The 19028-nt window shown below is 54.5% G+C and overlaps 1 protein-coding gene across 3 annotated transcripts in view; it reads right to left on the bottom strand.

Annotated features, from left to right (window-relative positions):
• Positions 1 to 6409: 6409 nt before the first annotated feature.
• Positions 6410 to 19028, bottom strand: part of ACACB (acetyl-CoA carboxylase beta) — a 140088-nt gene continuing 127469 nt past the window's right edge. For 2 of the 3 annotated variants that reach the window (XM_032397989.1, XM_032397990.1), the window contains exons 43-52: positions 18601 to 18721; positions 17065 to 17161; positions 15106 to 15202; positions 14420 to 14555; positions 13399 to 13576; positions 11199 to 11311; positions 9954 to 10108; positions 9136 to 9306; positions 8898 to 9034; positions 6410 to 7993 (exon numbers count right to left, since the gene is read on the bottom strand). In XM_032397989.1, the coding sequence (XP_032253880.1) occupies positions 7867 to 7993; positions 8898 to 9034; positions 9136 to 9306; positions 9954 to 10108; positions 11199 to 11311; positions 13399 to 13576; positions 14420 to 14555; positions 15106 to 15202; positions 17065 to 17161; positions 18601 to 18721 (1332 nt within the window). In that variant the 3' untranslated portion in view covers positions 6410 to 7866. The remainder of the gene's footprint in view (positions 7994 to 8897; positions 9035 to 9135; positions 9307 to 9953; positions 10109 to 11198; positions 11312 to 13398; positions 13577 to 14419; positions 14556 to 15105; positions 15203 to 17064; positions 17162 to 18600; positions 18722 to 19028) is intronic. The other variant, XM_032397988.1, reaches the window with a different exon arrangement.

Raw genomic sequence — 19028 nt, 5'->3', positions numbered from 1 at the left:
CGGCGGGGACAAGAGAAGGTAACTCGGGATCTTCCAGCCCAGTCGATGCCGAGAAACTGCAGTGGTGGATCAGACCACTGTCCTCTCTTGACCAACCGGGCATTTGGCTCCTGTGTCTGGGCGTTCCCAAACCCAAGGGCCAGAACTTTCCTCAGCCAGCCGCCTGGAGGGCTCAAGGTTGGGGCTTGTCTCAAAGGACCATCTTTATTTAAGTACTTGCTACCTAATTCTGGAACTTTCTGCCGAGCAGCCATCATCTTTAGACACAGCCTGGTGTTGCCCATCTGAGCAGGACCGCTCAGCGGCTTTGTGTGATGTGAACCCCCCGACAAGTTAAGATGTTTGAGTTGTTGTTAATGAAGACCCCGCATTCGGGTGACGCCAAGACTCTGTGAGAGTAGTGTTGAATAACTGTTTTTTGTCAATAAAGGCTGAATGGCAGCCCTGTGGCTCAGAGAGAGGTGTGAGGGGGGGGTGAAGGACAAAAACGCCATTTGTCACTCGCCGCTCACAGGTGAGGTCCCATTTACAGATGGGGAAACTGAGGCCCAGAGAGGTCACACCACAACAACACTGTGGTGTCTGATGCCAGGTTCCCATTGGAGTTTGTCATTATTGGGAAAATTAGCATAGCCATCATTCACTGGCCCTCAGTGTCAGGCTTTTGGCAGGCATCCCTCAGGCAGGGATGTGAACTCCATTTATTGCTGAGAAAGCAGAGGCTCAGATCAGCCGAAGAGGTAGGACTGAGGCCGTGTGTGCCAGACTCCAGAGCTAGAGCTCAGTGGCGCTGCCTCTGGTGCATTCCTGGGGTCAGAGAAGGTAACAAGGTGGGAGCAGATGCACCCTTTTCAGCACCAGGCCCTCCTTCAATCCTCGTTACGACCCTGCCAGGCATGGCTTCGTCACTGCACCCATTTTGCAGATGAAGAAACTGAGGCTCAGGGAAATAAAGGAATGTCTTTCCAACCAAGATAACTGCAGAAGGGTGCATTAATTAGGAGTCAGTCTAGCTCTTTAGCCCTCCTGGGGAGTGGCTTGCAGCCTCACTGGGGACACCAGTCCGTGCATGTGTGACAATTAGCAGGAAAGGAAGGGTAGGAGGATGATGATGGGGAAGGGCGGATGGGCCCCACCTCAGTGGAAACCAAGCAGATGACAGGGAGAGACTCCCTCCGTGGCTTGGCTCCAGGGTGGCCCTGTGACCCAAGCCTGGCCAATGAGCGCATCACTGCCCCCACCGCCCTCTGACTGGTTGGGGTTGGAATGACCCAGGCCGTGTCGGTCACAGCAAATGGGCATCACCTGGGGACTTTGTAGAAGCTACAGGACAGGGCTGCCACACTGGAGGGTGAAGCCTCGTATGCACAGAATCAAGGCAAAAAGGTCACAAGCTCTCAGCCAGAGCCCCAGTCACATCCCGAGCGTTACCCGTGCAGGGGCCGAGCTGACCCCGGGAGAAAGCTTGAAGGAGAGACAGGAGGAATGAGGCTTCGTGGAGGCTCTTTCTGCAATTGGTCAACTCCGGAGAAAAATACTCATCACTGGCCACCCTTTGAACACCAGCTGTGTGGTGCACTGAGCTAAACACCAGGAAGCCGCTCCTGACTAGTCCAGCTCAACCACCCACAGAGGCAGGAGATGGCCCCGTTTCCCAGATGAGAAAACGGAGGCTCAGCTCGTGATCGTGCAGCTTCTCTTCTCCCTCCAGGAGAAATCACCCACGCTCTAACCGCACAAAGAGCAACACCACCAGCCAACACGTACGGGGGCTTACCCTGTGCTCCGTACACTGCGACACGGCCTATTTCATTTATCCTGTTCTCTGGGGGGTGGGGGGGTAGTTGCCGTCCCCCCTGGGAGGCGGAATAGCGGCTCCCCGGCGGTGGCCGCGTCCTAATCCTGTGACTTGGTTATGTTACAGCAAGGGCAATGAAGGGAGCAGGCGGGATTAAGGTTGTGTATCAGCTGCCCTGAATCTAGGGAGAGTCTCCTGGATTATCCAGGTGAGCCCTGTTGTAATCACAGGATCCTGAGACGTGAAGGAGGGAGGCTCGGTGTCAGCTCTGAAGAGGCCACCTTGCTGGCTCTGACAATGGAACGGGGCCTCTAGACACTGGAAAACACGAGAAAACGGGCTTTCCCTCAGAGCCTCCAAAAAGGGCCACAGGCTTCACAACACCCTGATTCTAGCCCAGCGAGACCCCTTTCAGACTTCCGATCTCCAGAACCGTAAGAGATCACGTTTGTGTGGTTTTGAAGCTACCAAGCTTGCGCAAACTGTGACAGCCGCCACAGGAAACAAACAGCCCATTTTACAGAAGAGGAAACTGAGGCTCAGAGAGGCGGAGCCCGCTTACCTGTGATTAGTCAGGGCGGGAGCTGGGGCTCCAAGGGCGCTCCGCTTCCCGCGCCGGCCCCATAGCCATCTCTCTCCCGGGGCCCAGCTCTTGCTGGCCGGAAGTGGGGCCGAAACTGTGGGTTCGACCCCAGGTCTGCTGATGTCCCGGCCCTTCCCGTGGCATCGCCCTGCCTCGCGGAGTGTTTGCTCCTGAAGGGCAGCTGGTGGAGGCTCGGAGAGAGGGAGAAGGAACGGACACAAGACGTAGGAGAGGAGATGAGGAAGCAGGTGTTGCCTCCTCTGGACGATGCCGGTTCCTCCTCTGGGTGCGAATGTGGAGCCTCCCATCCCCGGGGTCTCAGCACCCCCACCTCCAGTCCAGGGGTAGCAGGCGGAAGACCAAACTGGAGGACGGCAGGGCAGCCAGAGCAGGAGCCGCTGGGTGGGCGGGGGAAGCAGGATGCTCAGGGAAGGAAAATTTAAAGGCGCACGCGGGCCAGGCTGCATGTCTCCCCGCCACCCTGTGGGAGGGATGCAAGCAAAAAGGTTCGACGACTTCTGAGCTAAAACTGCTTCTAGGCTTGACCTGTAAGGACGGCTGCTATAGAAACGAACCAAAAAGCCGGTACGTGTTGGGGAGGATATGGAGAAACCAGAATCCTCGTGCCCTGTCGGTGGGAATGTAGGACGGTGTAGCCCCCGCAGAAAACAGTACCACGTCTTCTCCAAAAGTGAAGCATAGAATTGCCGTTTGGTCCACAATTCCACGTCTGGGCATCTACCCCCAATAGAAGTGAAAGGAGGGACTCGGAGATATCTTTGCACGCCCATGCTCACAGCAGCATTATTCCCAAAAGCCAAAAGGTGGAAGCAACCCAAGTGACCATTGATGGATGGATGGATAAACGGAATGTGGGTGCTATGGTCTGAATGTCTGTGTTCGGCCACACCCCCCCTTCATTAGTTGAAATCCTAATGCCCACGTGATGGCATCAGGAGGTGGGGCCTCTGGGAGGTACTTAGGTCACGAAGGTGGAACCTTCATGAATGCGATTAATGCTCTTATAAGAGGCCCTGGAGAGCTCCCTGCCCTCTCTGTCAGGGGAGGACACAGCAAGAAGTTTGCAACCCAGAAGAAGCCCCTCGCCTGGCCGTGGTGTCACCCTGATCTTGGATTTCCAGCCTCCAGAACCGTAAGCAATGAAATTCTGTTATTTATAAGTTATAAGCCCCCGAGTCTGTGGTACTTTGTTGCAGCAGCCTGAACGGACTCAGACAGACAGTAGTGTATAAGTTCAATGGGATGTTACCCAGCCTTAAAAAGGACGGACATTCGGACACGTGCCGTAACGGATGAACCTTGTGGAGATGATGCTGAGTGAAAGAAGCCAGCCACCAAAAGGCAAACAGTGCATGATTCCACTCGTAGGAGGTACCCAGAGTCGGCAGATTCAGGGAGGCAGAGAGGAGCCGGTGGTCGCCGGGGCTGGGGGAAGGGGGCAGTGGGGGTGTGTAATGGGCAAGGAGTTCCAGTCTGAGATGAGAATGTTGTGGAGACGGATGGTGGTGCCGGCTGCTCAACAGCGTGGATGTACGTAACGTCACTGAACTATACACTTCAAAATGGCCAAAATGGTGAATCTTATGTATATCTTACACTAATAAAAAAATGAAAAATGAAACATCCTAGATTCTTGGCCTGTGTTTCTTGCACATGGAGCTGCTCAGAGCTACACATGGGTCAGAATATCACAAGATACAGATCATCATTGAAAGTGGCCTTTCCCCTCACCTTCCAGAAGGGGACCACCTCTCTGCCGGTAAGACTGCTCTCCAAAATCCCTCCTCCGCTCAGTAGCCAGAGGGATTCAGGGATCCCTAGGTATACATTTCATTTTCAAATCCACATTTCATATATATGAGCATGCAAGAGGAGAAACACAGAAGCTGAGGGACCACAGGGAACGGGCTCCCAACCCATTGGGGAGGTGGTCAGGGAGATCTACCTGGAGGAAGCACCATTTGAGTTGGGTTTTGAGGGATGAGTAGGGAGTCAGCTAGGCAAAGACCAAAGGGGAAGGAGTGTTTCTATAAGAGAAATAGTCTGTGCTCATCTGAAGGTGAACTGACAAGTTTGGTGCGTGAGGATGACAGTCTGTAGGAAAGGTGTGCAAGCTGGGTGTGGCTCATGCCAGTCCATATAGGATCAAGTGAGAACTCTTCCCTGGGAGCACTTGGAACAGTGAAGGGGCATTTTGGGGGTCGACTATCGGCAGAAAGCCTTGGCGTGGCTTGGGCATCAGCTGCTATAGCAACTACAGCTGTGACCAGGAAGGTCTCCTTGTAGTTAACCACTTGCAATTTCTACCTTTGGGGACTCTGGATATCAGCTCCCGAGGGCGGGAGTGGGCTGTCTTGCTCATGGCCGTGCCCCCTCACACAGTGCTTGGCACGTAATACACGCTCAATAAATAGTTGATGAAAATGATTGGCACAGACAGGCTTGTGCACTGGGAGGCTGGAGCCCCCCTCCCTAGCCACGCAGTTGGCCCCCTCATCTCAACACACCTCTGTTGTTCTCAATGTGCTCTCACCTGCAGAGGAGCTCAGATGTGATTTATTTTTTTTAAAGGTTTTATTTGAGAGAGTGAGCAAGAGAGAGAGAGCACAAGCTGAGGGGTGAGGTGGGGAGGGGCAGAGGGAGAAGCAGACTCCCCACTGAGCAGGGAGCCCAACGGGGGTCTTGGTCCCAGGACCCTGAGATCATGAGCTGAGCCGAAGGCAGACGCTTAACCGACTGAGCCACCCAGGTGCCCCTCAGGATGTGATTTAAAAAAAAAAAAAACGCATTTTGAACAATATAATGTCTGCAATTCACTCTGAAATGGGTCCAAATAAGAAAATGGATTGACAGATTGAGAGAGGGATGGAGAGATAGGCAGTAAGCAAGGACAAGCACAAGAAAACATCAAGGACAGCAGTGAGTACTGGATGATTAGGGGTCTGCGGCTGAGAATCTGACTTTTTGGTGTTTGGAGATTTTTCATAACAAAGTGGCGGGGGAAGAATGACTCTGGGCTAAAAGGCCCAACTGACTTTTGGATCTGGAGAACTAGGTGGGGAAGGCAAACCAAGGGGCAGAAGTTGGGATGCCGTTTGGCAGCACCCCACATTTGTGATTCGGACAAGCTGTACGCGCAAGGACACAGGGTTCATTCAGGTGATTTTGTGGGGGGGAGCTCTAGAATCTGCTGATCCAGGGAGGGAGAGACTTCAGTGAATGGAGAGGGTAGCTGGCCTCCAGCAGACGCCTGGCCCAGGAGGTGCCAGGTTCTCGATGAGGATCCAAGTGATGACGTTGGTTGGATTAGCCAGGGGGCGGAGTGGGGCAGGTCTAGATGGTGTCCTCACGTTTCAGGATGTAACCTCTGCAAAGGTTCAGGATTTCTGGGAAAGCCAGAAGCCTAGCAAGATTGAGTCTGGCTCAGCCTGGGGGCCTGGCCCCAACTCTCACCAGCTGTGTGACCTCAGGCAAGTCTGTTCATCTCTGAGCCGGCGTGTTCTTGTCTATAGAAGTGAGGATAGAGGGTAGCATGGACTTCAGGGGCTCCCGAGGATCGCATGGGATGAAGTCAGGGCGCCACACACAGCCAGTGGGTATCACCCTGAGCATCTGGTCTGGACCCAAGCTGCCCACCGAGGCCTCTGTCCACACTCGGTGGTATGACTTCCTTGGAGGCGGCTGCACAAAGTCCCCCAAGGAGGGAAGTCAGCCTGATCAGGCAAAGGACTTGCAGCTGAGCTGATTGCCAATGCGCTAAACTCAGCATCATCAGCCGGCAGATAGCGACATGCGCTCATTTTTGAAATCCCGCTGAAAAGACCAAGTCCACCTGTGGTCTTCGGGATACAAACTCCTATCAGAGCTTTGTCTTCCTCGGATGGGGGCTTGCTCAAGATTTCAGCCGATGTAGGAGGCTGGTGAGCTGCGGCGGAATCACCCAGGGAGGCGGCCTGCCTTTTCTGGTCCCGAGAATAAGTCAAGGCCAAAGGGCTTCCTTTAAAAAATACTTTATTCCACACACCTCCTGGTGGGTTCCCCCACCCACCCTTCCTGGGTAGCAGGTAGTCATCGACTTCTCTTTCCCTCCAAAACCACGGGAGCCTCCCGCACTGGGAAACATTCAGGTCCCAATGCAGCACGGAGGTCTGCTCCCTCCCACAACGGGCCGCAGGATGGGGCAACAGCTCACTCATCCTTCTCCCACCCCTCACTGCCGCCAGGACACTTTGCTTTGCCAGGGCTGTCATTGGCTGATGGCCCAACTGTATTTTTTTCAACTCAGGCATCCTCAAGCATCCTGGCTTGCGGGGGCTTCCCTGGGCATCCTCGCTGGCCTCCGAACGGGTCCGGCATGACCCGTGGTGTCCTCAGACAAACTGCCCATCCCGGCATTGGGGGGGGGACGGCTGACTGCCCCCATTACTGGCACCGGGGGACCGAGGGACGGGGCCAGGAGGATAGCAGGTCTGACGTGGGGCAGCCTTCAGAGCCCAGTGCTGGAGTGCATGTCACAGAGGTCTCCCTGAGCAAATCAGTGCGGCCCTCGTGGTCCAGTCCTTGAACACCCACAGCTCTGCCCTTTGGGGCTGGATCCCTCCACAGACATTGAGGCACCAGGTGAGTGACAGCAGAGGGGCTCTCCGGGGAGGGTAGTGGCAATCACAGCAGTGACACTCATGGCCGGGTGACGGTTTTCCTTCTGCCTCTGTACTCCCCAACTGGCCACGAGGGTGCATGCAGGGGGAGGGAAGGGGCCGGCGGAGGGCTAGGAGCCACGCGGCAGCCGGACAATTCTGCCCATTTACTGTCTCTCTCTCAAAAACAAAATCTCTAAGCATGGCCTACCAATGAGACGTTCCTGGCGACTCTCTAGGGGCCACTTGGTGAACGAGATACCATTTTATTCTCCTAAAAAATCATTCAAACCCTTTCCCGGGTGACTCGACAGCATCCGAATAAGCATCATTACAAAAATAGGGTTTTTGTTTTGTTTTTTTTCTTCTTGTCTCTGTACTTCTTTCCTTGGCCTATTTATTCTGCTGAAATATAGAAGATGTTTCCATCAAGAGTTGGTCTCAAGAGTAAAAAAATAAAAGATTCCATGATCGGATACAAAACAAGCCTGCAAGAACACCTGGGTCCCGCACGCCAGGCACCGGAAAGCAAAAGGAAACCGGGGTGTTTGGGCTCAGGTTGATTCGGTGATGCAGCAAAATGTGGTGTCTCAAGAGACACCAGAACAAACTTCCCAGCAACGGACAGGAAGCTATTTCTGTTTGGAAGGGGACACTCCTGAGCCTTTTATTGAGACAGGAGTGAGTGGGAGGCCAGCAGCCCTGCAGAAATGCCCAGGATTTTTTTTTTTTTAAAGCAAACCCCCAAGGTCCTGATGAGGCCTGCGGTAGGCGGGTCAGCATGGTTTCTCTTGCCCGTGGTCCTGCAAGTGGCGAGCTGGCGGGGGTCAGGTGGAGGCTGGGCTGTCCACAGTGGACAGGAGGTGAAGGACTTGGGCCCGCTCGGCTGGGCTGACATGCTGGCTCATGTACACAATGCAGTCCCTGGCCACTTCAGGGTTGTCCTGCACCAGGCTGCGGTGGGAGGGGAGAGAGGGCTGGGGTCGTTCCTGCCACTCAGCTCAGTGGGCCCTAGGGCAGGCCCCAAGAATCCCTGCGTGGGGCCCGTGTCATGTTCCCGTGTGCGTGACAACCCAGAGCTCCCAAATCTCTTTGTGCTGTGGTCACCATGGGGGTGATGGTCCCGTGTGGCGGGAGGGAACACCACCTGGGGATGAGAACACCTCGGAGGACGGTGGACCCCGGCAGTCACTAGCTGTGTGACTGGACAGACAGCACGTCCCCGGAACCTCAGCATCATTCCCCAAATGGTGTCCCACGGGATCACCTAACCCACCTCACAGGGGACCCCGTCGGAATTGGGTGAGCAAATCCTTGGGGAAGGCTGATACCAAATGGGAGGCAGCAGCCTACAGCCTAGCAGGAAGGAATGTGGGTTCTCACAAATGCACTCTAGTTGGGGCGCCTGGGGGGCTCAGTCAGTGAAGCGGCTGCCTTCGGTTTCGGTCACAATCCCAGGGTTCTGGGATCGAGTCCAGCATCGGGCTCCCTGCTCGGCGGGGGATCTGCTTCTCCCTCTCCCACTCCCCCCTGCTTGTGCATGCTCTCTAATAAATAAATAAAATCTTAAAAAAAAAAAAAAGTGCTCTAGCTGTGACCTTGGGATGAGTCGCCCCAGAGATTCCAGCAAGGAATACAGGCCTGAGCCCGAGGCCTGGGGACCACGCAGCCACTCTGGAATCATGCGGCTGGAGGAAAATCCTGGCTCCCGCACTTGCCAAGAAGTCCAAGGGATGGGCGGGGGGGGGGGGGGGGGCCCCCCCCCCCCGGGGGCCGAGGGGGGGGGGGGACCCCCCCGGCCCCCGGGCCTCGGGCGGGGTGGGGGGGGGGGGGGGGGGGGGGGGGGGGGGCCACTCACCCTCTGATGGCCTTGAGGACGGAGTCTCGCTTCAAGCACTTGATGTTCTCGCAGATGGTGGAGCGCAGGCCGTCCCCCGCCTGCCAGTGCTGTTCCAGCCACTGTACCACCACCTGGTTGTTGTCCCACAGGTAGGCCTGGGGGGGGGAGAGATGGGCCCCACGCCCAGCAGTCTAGCTAGCCTCTGGCCCCCCGCGGGCCCCGCCCCGTCTCCACCCCGTCTCCACCCCAGGCCCACCTTGACGGCCCCCTCGGTCTCCACGAACCACCGGCGCAGCATGGACTGGATGTGCACGTGGCTCAGCTCGCTGCTGGCCTGCAGGATCTCCTGCTTGACCTGGTCCTCCAGCAGGAGACGGCGCAGGCGCCAGTACAGGAAGGTCCGCGCGGTCCTCCACTCCAGGATGTCCTGCGGACGAGCCCCAGGCCTGAGCCCTCCGGGAGGGCAGGGGGACATGCACGGCACCGCTGGGGCTGGGCCCCGCACGAGGTGCAGGCTCTCCGATCGTTCCCATTTTACAGACCAGGCAGCTGAGGTTTTGGGGAGAGGTGGAGGCCCCTGCCCGGGGAGGTGGCAGAGGGGAGATGCCACCAGAACCCGACACTGGCTTACCAGAGGCATGCAGGGCTTAGGCTGTCTGGGGAGGGGGGCACCACACACAGGGTGGTAGGCTGACTCTAGGACAGCCTCTTGGGGGTGGCGCGATGGGGCGGGGCTTGGGACCAGCAGTGCTGGGTGAGTGCAGGGCAGGACCAACGAGTCCCAAATGTGGCCCAGCAGTTACAGACACACACAGAGAGGTCAGACTGGTGGTTCCCAAACCTTGCTGCCTGTTGGAATCTCCTGGGGATTTGAAACCATACTGATGCCGGGCTCCCCCCGCCCCACCCGATTTCATTAGTCTGGAGAGCCACCTGAGCCCTGAGATTTTTTTTTTTATAGCTCCCCAGGTGATTCTAACATGTGGTGTTCCCGCCCAGATCGCCTCCTGTTTGGAAGCCAGGTGACCTTAGGATGGCCCACTCATGCCCTGCCCCACAGCCGCAGGCTCTTACAGCGATGGCACCCTTCTCCAGCATGCAGATGGGCCTGTCGTGTAGGTCGGCGAACTGCACCGCCACCTGGTGGTAGATGGGCAGCAGCAGATCCTCCCGGGCCTTCAGCTGGCCCTCCAGGTCCTTGCGGTCCATGTCGGACAGCTCCGACATTCCTGTGGGCAAGGGTACAAACCAGGCTTTGCGGCAGAGGCCCACCACACTTGAATTCCGATCATACCCCCCAATCCAGCTGCTCCTGCCATCTCAGGGAGGCACTCACAACGGAGAGACAGCATTGAGCCTGCGACTCTGCATGTGCCCCTTTAATCAGAAAGAACCACTGTGCTTTGCATATTGCAAAAGATAAGAAGGGAAGATTATAAACTCTGCCAATTTCACACCTTAGATGAAATAGACAAATTCTTTGAGCTCTGCCGAGAGGAAACAGATAGTCTCAATAGTCCTATATATAATAAAGAGGAATTTGTAGCTAGAAACCTCCTACCGAAGATTTAAAGAAATAATGCCAGTTCAAAATCAGAAAATAGGAGAGAACACTTCACAACTCATTCTAAGAGACTGGCATTACCCTGATACCAAACCAAAGAAATTACACACACACACACACACACACACACATACAGATAAATCTTGTGAAGAGCACAGTTATAAAGATATTGCATCCAATATGGACTTTTTTTTAAGAGAGTGAGCGAGCGAATGAGTTGGGGAGGAAGGGCGGAGGGAGAGGGAGAGAGAGAATCTCAAGCAGGCTCCACAGTCAGATGTGGGACTCGATCTCACAACACTGAGATCAGGACCTGAGCCCAAATCAAGAGTCAGATGATGAGCTGACTGAGCCACCCAGGTGCCCCCAATATGGGCTTTTAAAGAGAATTACATCTAAGGTTACAAGTGAAACAAAGCTATCACTCAAACAAAACTAGTAAAATATTTTGTCTGATGGAAAATTCTAAAAAGACATCTTGCTGTGAAAATGCTGATCTCCTTTACTGGCCCCAAATACTTCCATTTTTATATTTTGTGTGTGTTGAGAAATACATACACTAAGGCATTAAACATTTTTTCTTAGCATTAAAGGGGTTGATTTTGCTACACGAGAACACTGAAAACATCTCACCATTTTTGTAGGTATGTTTCAGGACGTTTCACTTTGTTTTTACCAAACTAGAAACCTCTAGTAGTGAAGCAGGCTGGGCTTCTCTTGCCCTCTGAGAGATGGTGCACTTCCAACCCTCTTACCAAGCTGTTCCACGAGCTCCTTGTAAGCTGGGTCAATCCTTCTCATGGTCTTTATCAGATCTTTCTTTCGGTACTTAATCTCCACTGTTCCCTCCGGCTCCAGAATATTTGCCCTGAAAAAAGAAGAGGCAGGGGTGGAGATGTAGGAGATGTTCCCCAACAAGGGGGTGGAGGCAGGAGAGCCAGGAAATCTGGGTTGTGACTTCTTAGCTCTTTGACGGACTCACTCTGTGACTTGGGCAAGTCAGAGGGGACTCTCTGGTCATCTGCTTCTATATCCATAAAATGAGGGGCTGAGTCCACATTTTAAAATCAAGTTTTCTGAGCTCTGGAAGGCCCTTTCAGCTCTGAGAGCATATGACTTTCTCCAGAACAGCCTAGCCCTCCTGCTCTTCAGCCACAGTCCTTTATGACTCTCCTAATGTCTGTTTTCCCTGGGCCACGGTACTGTTTCTGATCTCCTTAAAGCTCATGGAGTCACAATATAGAGCTCCACACGGTCCAGTAGGAGCTGGCCTCCCATTTCAAGCCTCTCACTCACCCTTCAGACTGCCCCCCATCCTTTGATAGCTTGGAAGCCCTGAGGAATACTCCATGGAGCTCTGAGCTTCCTGGTGGCCAGAGTGAAAAGTTCATGATGACCCCATTCGAGGCTGCTTGTGTCCTGAGTATTCCTGGAGGTCTGACCTCAACAGCCCCCCATGAGGGTCTAGATGCACTGAAGGCAGGACAGGTTTGGCTCATTTGCACATCACAATGTTTTATCATAATGCCTGGCACATAGTAGGTGCTCAATAAATCTTCACTGAATGAATGAATGAACAAATGAATGAATGAATGAATTACAGGAGCAGAGGAAGCCTCTATCTTGGACAGAACTACTCCTGAGGTCTTTACATCCTATACACCATAGAGCAGAGTCTTCACTTTAAAGTCATTCAAACACTGTGTGGCAAGTATTACTGTCATTATTCTTTCTGTAAACATTCTTGGGATGAATTCCTCCTCAAAAAAGCACCAAGGTTTTCTTTCCCCTGAAGAACTGGTATCCTTTCATGCAAATATCAATTCTGTCATCGGTTCAGCCACTATTTTCTTTTCTTTTCTTTAAGATTGTGTTTATTTATTTAACAGAGAGAGACACAGCGAGAGAGGGAACACAAGAAGGGGAAGTGGGAGAGGGAGAAGCAGGTTTCCTGCGGAGCAGGGAGCCCGATGTGGGGCTCGATCCCAGGACCCTGGGATCATGACCTGAGCTGAAGGCAGACGCTTAACGACTGAGCCACCCAGGCACCCCCAACCACTATTTTCCAACCACCCCCTAGCAATCAGGCATGGTGCCAGGCCCTGGGTTATAACACTGAATAAAGCACGGCCCCTACAGGAACTCGTAGCTTTGGGAGAGAATCAGAGTCCAGGGGGAAGCAGATGACGGGTTTTATTTCCCTTTTCATCCTGGCTGCCAGGAAGCTCAAGTGCGTTCCATCTTTCCTGATTTTTTGATTGCAAACTTCCTTGGGAAGCAGGTTAATATAAGTCATGAAATAACAAACAACAGTTCTTCTGCTGTCTCCGGCTCCAGCCACTAACTCTACTGAGAAAAATCGTTTGTTTGTTTGTTTTAAGATTTTATTTATTTATTTGAGAGGGAGAACAGAAGTGGGCAAAGGGGCAGAGGGAGAAACAGACTCCCCGTGGAGCAGGGAGCCCAATGTGGGTCTCGATCCGCAGGACTCTGGTATCACGACCTGAGCTGAAGGCAGATGCTTCACTGACTGAGCCACCCTGGCGCCCCCTTTCCTGAGAAAATCTACTTGTGCACCGGATGCTAGTTTCAGATTGGTAAAACTGGAGGCTCTCCATCCTTCAGAAACTCAGAATGCCAGGCACCTGGGTGGCTCAGTCGGTGAAGAGTCTGCCTTCGGCTCAGGTCATGATCCCAGGGTCCTGGGGGCGAGCCCCACGTCGGGCTCCCTGCTCTGCGGGGAGTCTGTGTCTCCCTCTCCCTCTGCCCCTCCCCCCCGCTCCTGCTCTCTCTCTCTCTCTCTCTCAAATAAATAAAAATCTTAAAAAAAAGAAAACAAAAGAACTTCAATGCCCTGGCAATCCCTGGCCAGCGGCTTAAAGATGACAACGGGCTCTCAGGTCTGGGGGGGGAGAACAAGCCAAGGCTCAGCCAGGCTGAGGGTGACACACCCACCTGCTCTCCTTGTCTGCGTACAGTTCTATGCACAGGGGGTTGATGGAGGAGTCCATGACCACCCAGGAGCCCCCCCGGAGCTCCGCGTAGGGTGGGATGTAGGTCAGGATGGGCTGTTTGTACTGCCTGAGGCCGTCCACGATGTAGGCTCCGAACTTTAGCATCTGGTCGTACATGTCTGCAAACCAAAGCAGTCACCTGCTGAGGAGGCCGCAGGCCCCAGCACCTGTCCGCATGCCAAGCCCGTAGCCCTCATCGTCCTGGGGATCCTGAGGAAGTGTTCAGCCGGGGTGCTTGGTGGCACCATGGAAAGAGCTCCGGGCTGGGAGTCAGGAGTGAGCCCAGGTACAGACGGCATCCTGACTGTCCATGTGACCTGGACATGTCACTCTCCCTGCCTGGGCCTCAGTGTCCCCATCTGTAAAAGGAGGTGTAAGGCCATCCCAAGGATTCCTTCCAGTTCTGACTCTGGGATGCCCTTGCTGGTGACTGACCCCCCCCCGCCCTGTCCTGCTGGTTCCAGCACACAGACACCCTACCCAGCAATAACACAGGTCCTTGCCTCCTGCCCACACACAGTATGGCCCTTATTTTCCACCAAGACGGGGCCCTCCAAGTACCAGGCACCTTACACGGTTACAATGCAACAGTAAAATCGGGCATCATCACACCAAGAGCTAACACCACGTACCAGTGATCAGCTCATCAAATCCTCACCTTGCACCTCTTGGGTTGGTCTTATTATTAGCCCCTTCACAGGAGGGAAGTTCCCAGGGCTGCCCTCCCGGCCCTGCTCCTCACAGTGTGACCTCTGGAAAGTCACACCGGGAACCCTCAGTTCCTCATCTGTAAAATGGGAAGATGTGACCTCAACTGCTCCCGTCCTCAGGGCCATGGGGGCCTCAGCTAAGAGGATGACGGAGCCATCCAGAGTAGAACCGTAGCACCACCTTGAGGGGGCTTCCCTGTCCGGGGTGCTGACCCCGTAGCTTTGGGACACCCAGAGGAGAGGCAGCCTTACCTTTCATGCCACCGGAGAACCCCCTCCAGTTGGCAAATATCATCAGGGGCAACTTCTCTCGGTTGAAATCGTTGATGGCCTGGGCCGTCTTGTAGGCCGAGTCTGGGAGCCACACCTGGCCCGCCTGCTGAATTATCTGAAACAGAGTGGCCTGGATCAGACTCCTCTGTGCAAGAGCGGCAAGAGGACATGGGGACAGCCATCTGAGCCACACCCTAGAGGGCAAGCAATCTGATCTGTGTTGGCACCTACACCAGAGCCATGGGCTCACAAGGAGGGCCCAAAGCTCGTCTGCTAGGGGCCCTGCTTGCCTCCACGGGCTGCAGGTCCCTTCGGCCTCATTTTCAGGCTCAAAGGGGTGCCAAGTGCCAAGCTAGTCCCGGCCGCACCGAGTCCTAGGACCCACCCTCTGCCTTCTGAGCTCCTCCCAGTATGTGCCATGGCCCACCCTAGACACAGTGACAGGGACGGAGGCGGAAGGCAGGAAGGATTCCCAGGGACTTGTCACCCTCTGAAGAAGAAAAAAAACCGTGTGGGACCATTTTTGCCTCCCACAGAAACCGTGCTGGAGAAATGCGCCCCCATGGCCAAGGACCGGCCCCAGACCCTAGCATGCGACCACCCAGGACTCCCTCTTGGTGGCTAAGCCAGCTGAAAGAGCAGTCCCAAATTCCCAGCCCCCTCACCTTGGCCTCTGAATCCAGGTTGGCAGGGTCCGCAGGCACCACCACCTCCACGGTCCGCGTCTCCACAGCAATCACTCCAACAGGGATCCCCCCTAGCCTGCGAGGCGGGCACGGGTCAGCCAGGCTGGGTCAGCCAGGCGACACCCGCCTCCCCCCTGTGGATTCAGCAGTAGATGGGTCCTCCCAGCCCCGGCTGACATTCTGTGGGCATCCTGGGTACACGGGCACCCATGGCGGGGAGGGGGGCACACAGAAGACAGCACGGTTTTTACTCTGGCGGGTCATTTTCTTGGAGGGCATTCATTTGGAAGACTCCAAAGCAATAAGAGCCTCCTCACAAGCGGGCGGGCTGGAAAGATGCTATCGGCGCCCCTCTTGGGGCACCAGCCGTCGTGGTGACGGGGACGGTGGGGCCAGTGCAGGGACGGGAGCAGCGCCGTCCATTAGAACTTCCCGCAATGCTGCGCGCTGTCTGTCTTGTGCCATCCAGAACGGCCGCTGTGATGAGCCACTTCCTGTGGATGCTGAACACCGGAAACGTGGCAAGTGCAGCGGGGGAATGGGACCTCTTTCAACTCGTTAAGGTTTGAACGGTCACACGTGGCCAGCAGCTCCCACATGGGGACGGGGCGGGTCTAGGCACCGAGGCACGTTTGGAAAGGGTTGAGGGATGCTGAGCCTGAAGGAGCCTCTGCTCAGGGGGATTCTATGACAACAGTGATTTTCACCGCTTGTTACCTTGCTACGGGGCCGGCCCTGTGCTGGGCGCGACCCTGGGTTACTCTTGTTTACGCTCTCAATGACCCTACGAGGCAGGTGGAGGGAAAGTCTTTAAAGAAAGGAAGGGCTTCCGTGTGGAAGGGGGAGCCGATCTCATTTCAGGTTTAAAAAAAAATGTTTTTAAAAAAAATTAAAAAAAAAAAATGTTTTTAAAATAAAACATTTATGGAAAAGTGAACCAGCTATTAATATGAGACTTAGTATTTAGTATTTTAATACTTACTTATTGCCCAGGAGAGAAATAATAGCAACAACAAAGAGAGTACTAGCAGGTGCTACCACTTACGGAACATTTATGATTTTTTTTTTAAAGTAGGTTCCACGCCTGGCATGGAGCCCGATATGGGGCTTGAACTTGCGACCCTGAGATCAAGACCTGAGTGGAGATCGAGAGCTGGATGCTTCACCGACCGAGTCACCCAGGCGCCTGCGTTTATGATATTGTAAGTGCTTAACATACATCATCACAACAGTCCTCTGGGGGTAGGATTATCATCCCCATCTTGCAGATGAGCATGTGGAGGCCCAGAGAGGGTGAGTGATACAGCTGGGCTTGACCTCAGATCTGACTCCAGAGCCGAACCCGTAGCAACTATATAGTGCCGGGAATCTGAATGGTAAATTATAAGGACACTGCTTTGGGCTCCACATAGGAAGGATCTTGCAGGGAGCGGGATGTGTCTGGAAAGTTGAGGACTACACCACTGAGGAATGAGCTGCTCAGTTCTGGGAGCATTCAAGCATTTAAGCCATCCACCAGCTGTGTAGACAAGGGGGTTTCTGACCATGGCCCTCCTGAAATGGAATTCATAGTTTGCAGCGTCTGTGCAATTTTCCGGTGGGAGCATCCAGAGCCGTCTTCTGATTCCTAAAGGGGCCCATGGCCCCCGTGGCTAGGGATCCCTGCCCCAGGGGCAGACACTAGGGGCCAGGGTGCTGGCCCTCAGCAACAAGCTGGCTGAGATGCCTACTAAGGCCATGGAAAATCCAGACTTTATGAAGAAGTTCATCATCCAGAAAACGATCCCCCAGATTGGTTGTTCTTTCAGAAAATCCCAAGGCCAGAAGGAAAGTGCTCTTGGGGGTCACCCGAGAGGAAAGGACCCCTGGCCTAGTGCCCGGGAATCCTGATACCCGGGGAAGCCAGGTGAGTGCAGCCTGCCCCGTCCTCAACGTTACCTTGCTCGTCCTGTCACCACGGTCTGGGCCCAAGGCGCCATGATTTCCTTGAAACTGCCATGGTCAAAGAATCCACTCTGCCAGGATCCCTTCAGAGCTGTGGACAGAAGCACATAAGCCCAGGCCAAGGGGTTGGGTTGATGAGGGTCTCTGGGTCTGCCTGGTGGGACAGACAACCTGGCCTGTTGACGCCCAAACATCTGTTTCTCCAGAAAACCATACAGATCCCAACCCCATTAAAAAACAAAACAAAACAACAACAAAAAAATCCCCAAAAAACAGGGCTGCAGGAAATAGGCTAAGTCAGGAATTCAGCCCACTTGGAACATCTAACTACATCAGCTCCTGTCAATGCCAAACACACGGAGATCCTAATCCCAAGGATGAGCCCAAGAAGCAAAGACAGTTGACAGGACACCTTCAAAAGGTGGGATTTGGGGAAGGGACCACCTGCCCTGAAAACCTCATCCTCAACATGCCAGCTGCAGCCTCACAACACTTAACTGGGGGGCGGGGGGGCACTGTCTCCTTCCAAAAGAGAGAGATGGAGACAGAGAAAAGGAGGGGAGGAGGGAGGACAGGATGACGCCAGCTGCAGCCATCCCCGGACAGGAAGCAGTGACGTGCCCATCACGGGGTTCGGGCAAGGAGAAAGGAGCCAGGTGACAGGAGGGTCCCGAGCTGCCGGGGAGGGAAGCTGGGTGGCTGAACCCCAACAGCCCGACTCCAGTGTCTGCCTGGGGGCTGGCCTGACTTGATGGAGAAAATGGTCAGAAACAAGTTGGATATTTTATAATCAGTTAAAGCCACCCCCCTCGGTGCTCACAGGCAAGAAAGCCCAAGAGAAACACAAGACTGGCAAGCAGGCTGAGGGGCCTCCTGAGCCACGCAGCCGGCTGGACGGCCAGGCCGGTTTCTGACAGTGGCAGCAGCTGAAATTACAGACCGAGGATTATGGGAACGGGGGCAGCTCAGCTTTCCTGTTCCGTCCTGGCTGCTCAGAATGTAACCATACGCCTCCCGGAGACAAACTGGCCCCTTTCAGAGAGAGGGAGGGACAGAGAGAATGTGTGTGTGCAAGCGGGAGTGTGCCCATCTCTACGTGTATGAAGAGGCTAGGTCGTCCGTCCCGGGTGAACCCCTGGAGGGCTACCTTAGTAAGGAGAGCCAAACAGAGAGCCAGAAAGAAAGAGGGAGAAGGGGGAGTAGTCTTCTCTTGGACACTCTGATGTCTGTATTGTCCACTCTGTAACCATGGGGCGGTTTGGGGGAGGGAGGCCATGCGCTGTGTCGCACTCCCCCTCCATCTACCAGCCCCAGAAACCAGAGGCTGTTTCCACCTCTTCTTGGTTAACAGCTCAGGAGAAGTACAGAGGAAAAAACCCTGCTCCCTCCGCTCCCTGCACATGGGATCTCAGGCGCACCCCTCTGGGACACGTGGCCCAGGATCCCTGCTTCTCTCTGAGTGTTCTTTTGTCCCAGGTGCAGGAAAGAAACCCAAGAGCCAGGTCTCAGGCAAAGCACTTTAGAACTTACTGGGGTGAGGCCTTCCTGCAAGCAGCCACCGGGGGTTGTAGGGAGCCCTGGTCGGAAAGAATCCAACTTCTCTGTCAATGGGGTCCGTGGGTGTGATGATGGGGACTGGGCTGTGATTATCCTAGAAAAGGAAACCAACTCTGTCTCCTTGTGCTTGTCAGTGATGCCTGCGATCTGCTTCTCTCCTCCGACCACGATTATGCCTGGTTACGCAGCAGAGCCCAGGCCGAACTAGCCAGTCATTACCAGGATGAGTAGCATTTGGTGCCGGGCTCTCAACATCATTGCCCTGAATCATGAGGGTAACAGCCTGGGGTATGTGCTCTTGTGATTCCCATTTCACCGATGAGGAAACTGAGGCTCAGAAAGATTAAGAGACTGGCCCAAGGTCTCCCTGCTAGGGAGGAAGGAGCCAGGAAGCAAATCCA

Source organism: Phoca vitulina, unplaced genomic scaffold (genome assembly GCF_004348235.1).
Source record: "Phoca vitulina isolate PV1807 unplaced genomic scaffold, GSC_HSeal_1.0 scaffold108, whole genome shotgun sequence".
NCBI lineage: Eukaryota > Metazoa > Chordata > Mammalia > Carnivora > Phocidae > Phoca > Phoca vitulina.
The sequence above is the reverse complement of the archived record's forward strand: the minus strand, read 5'-3'. Positions and strand labels throughout refer to the sequence as shown.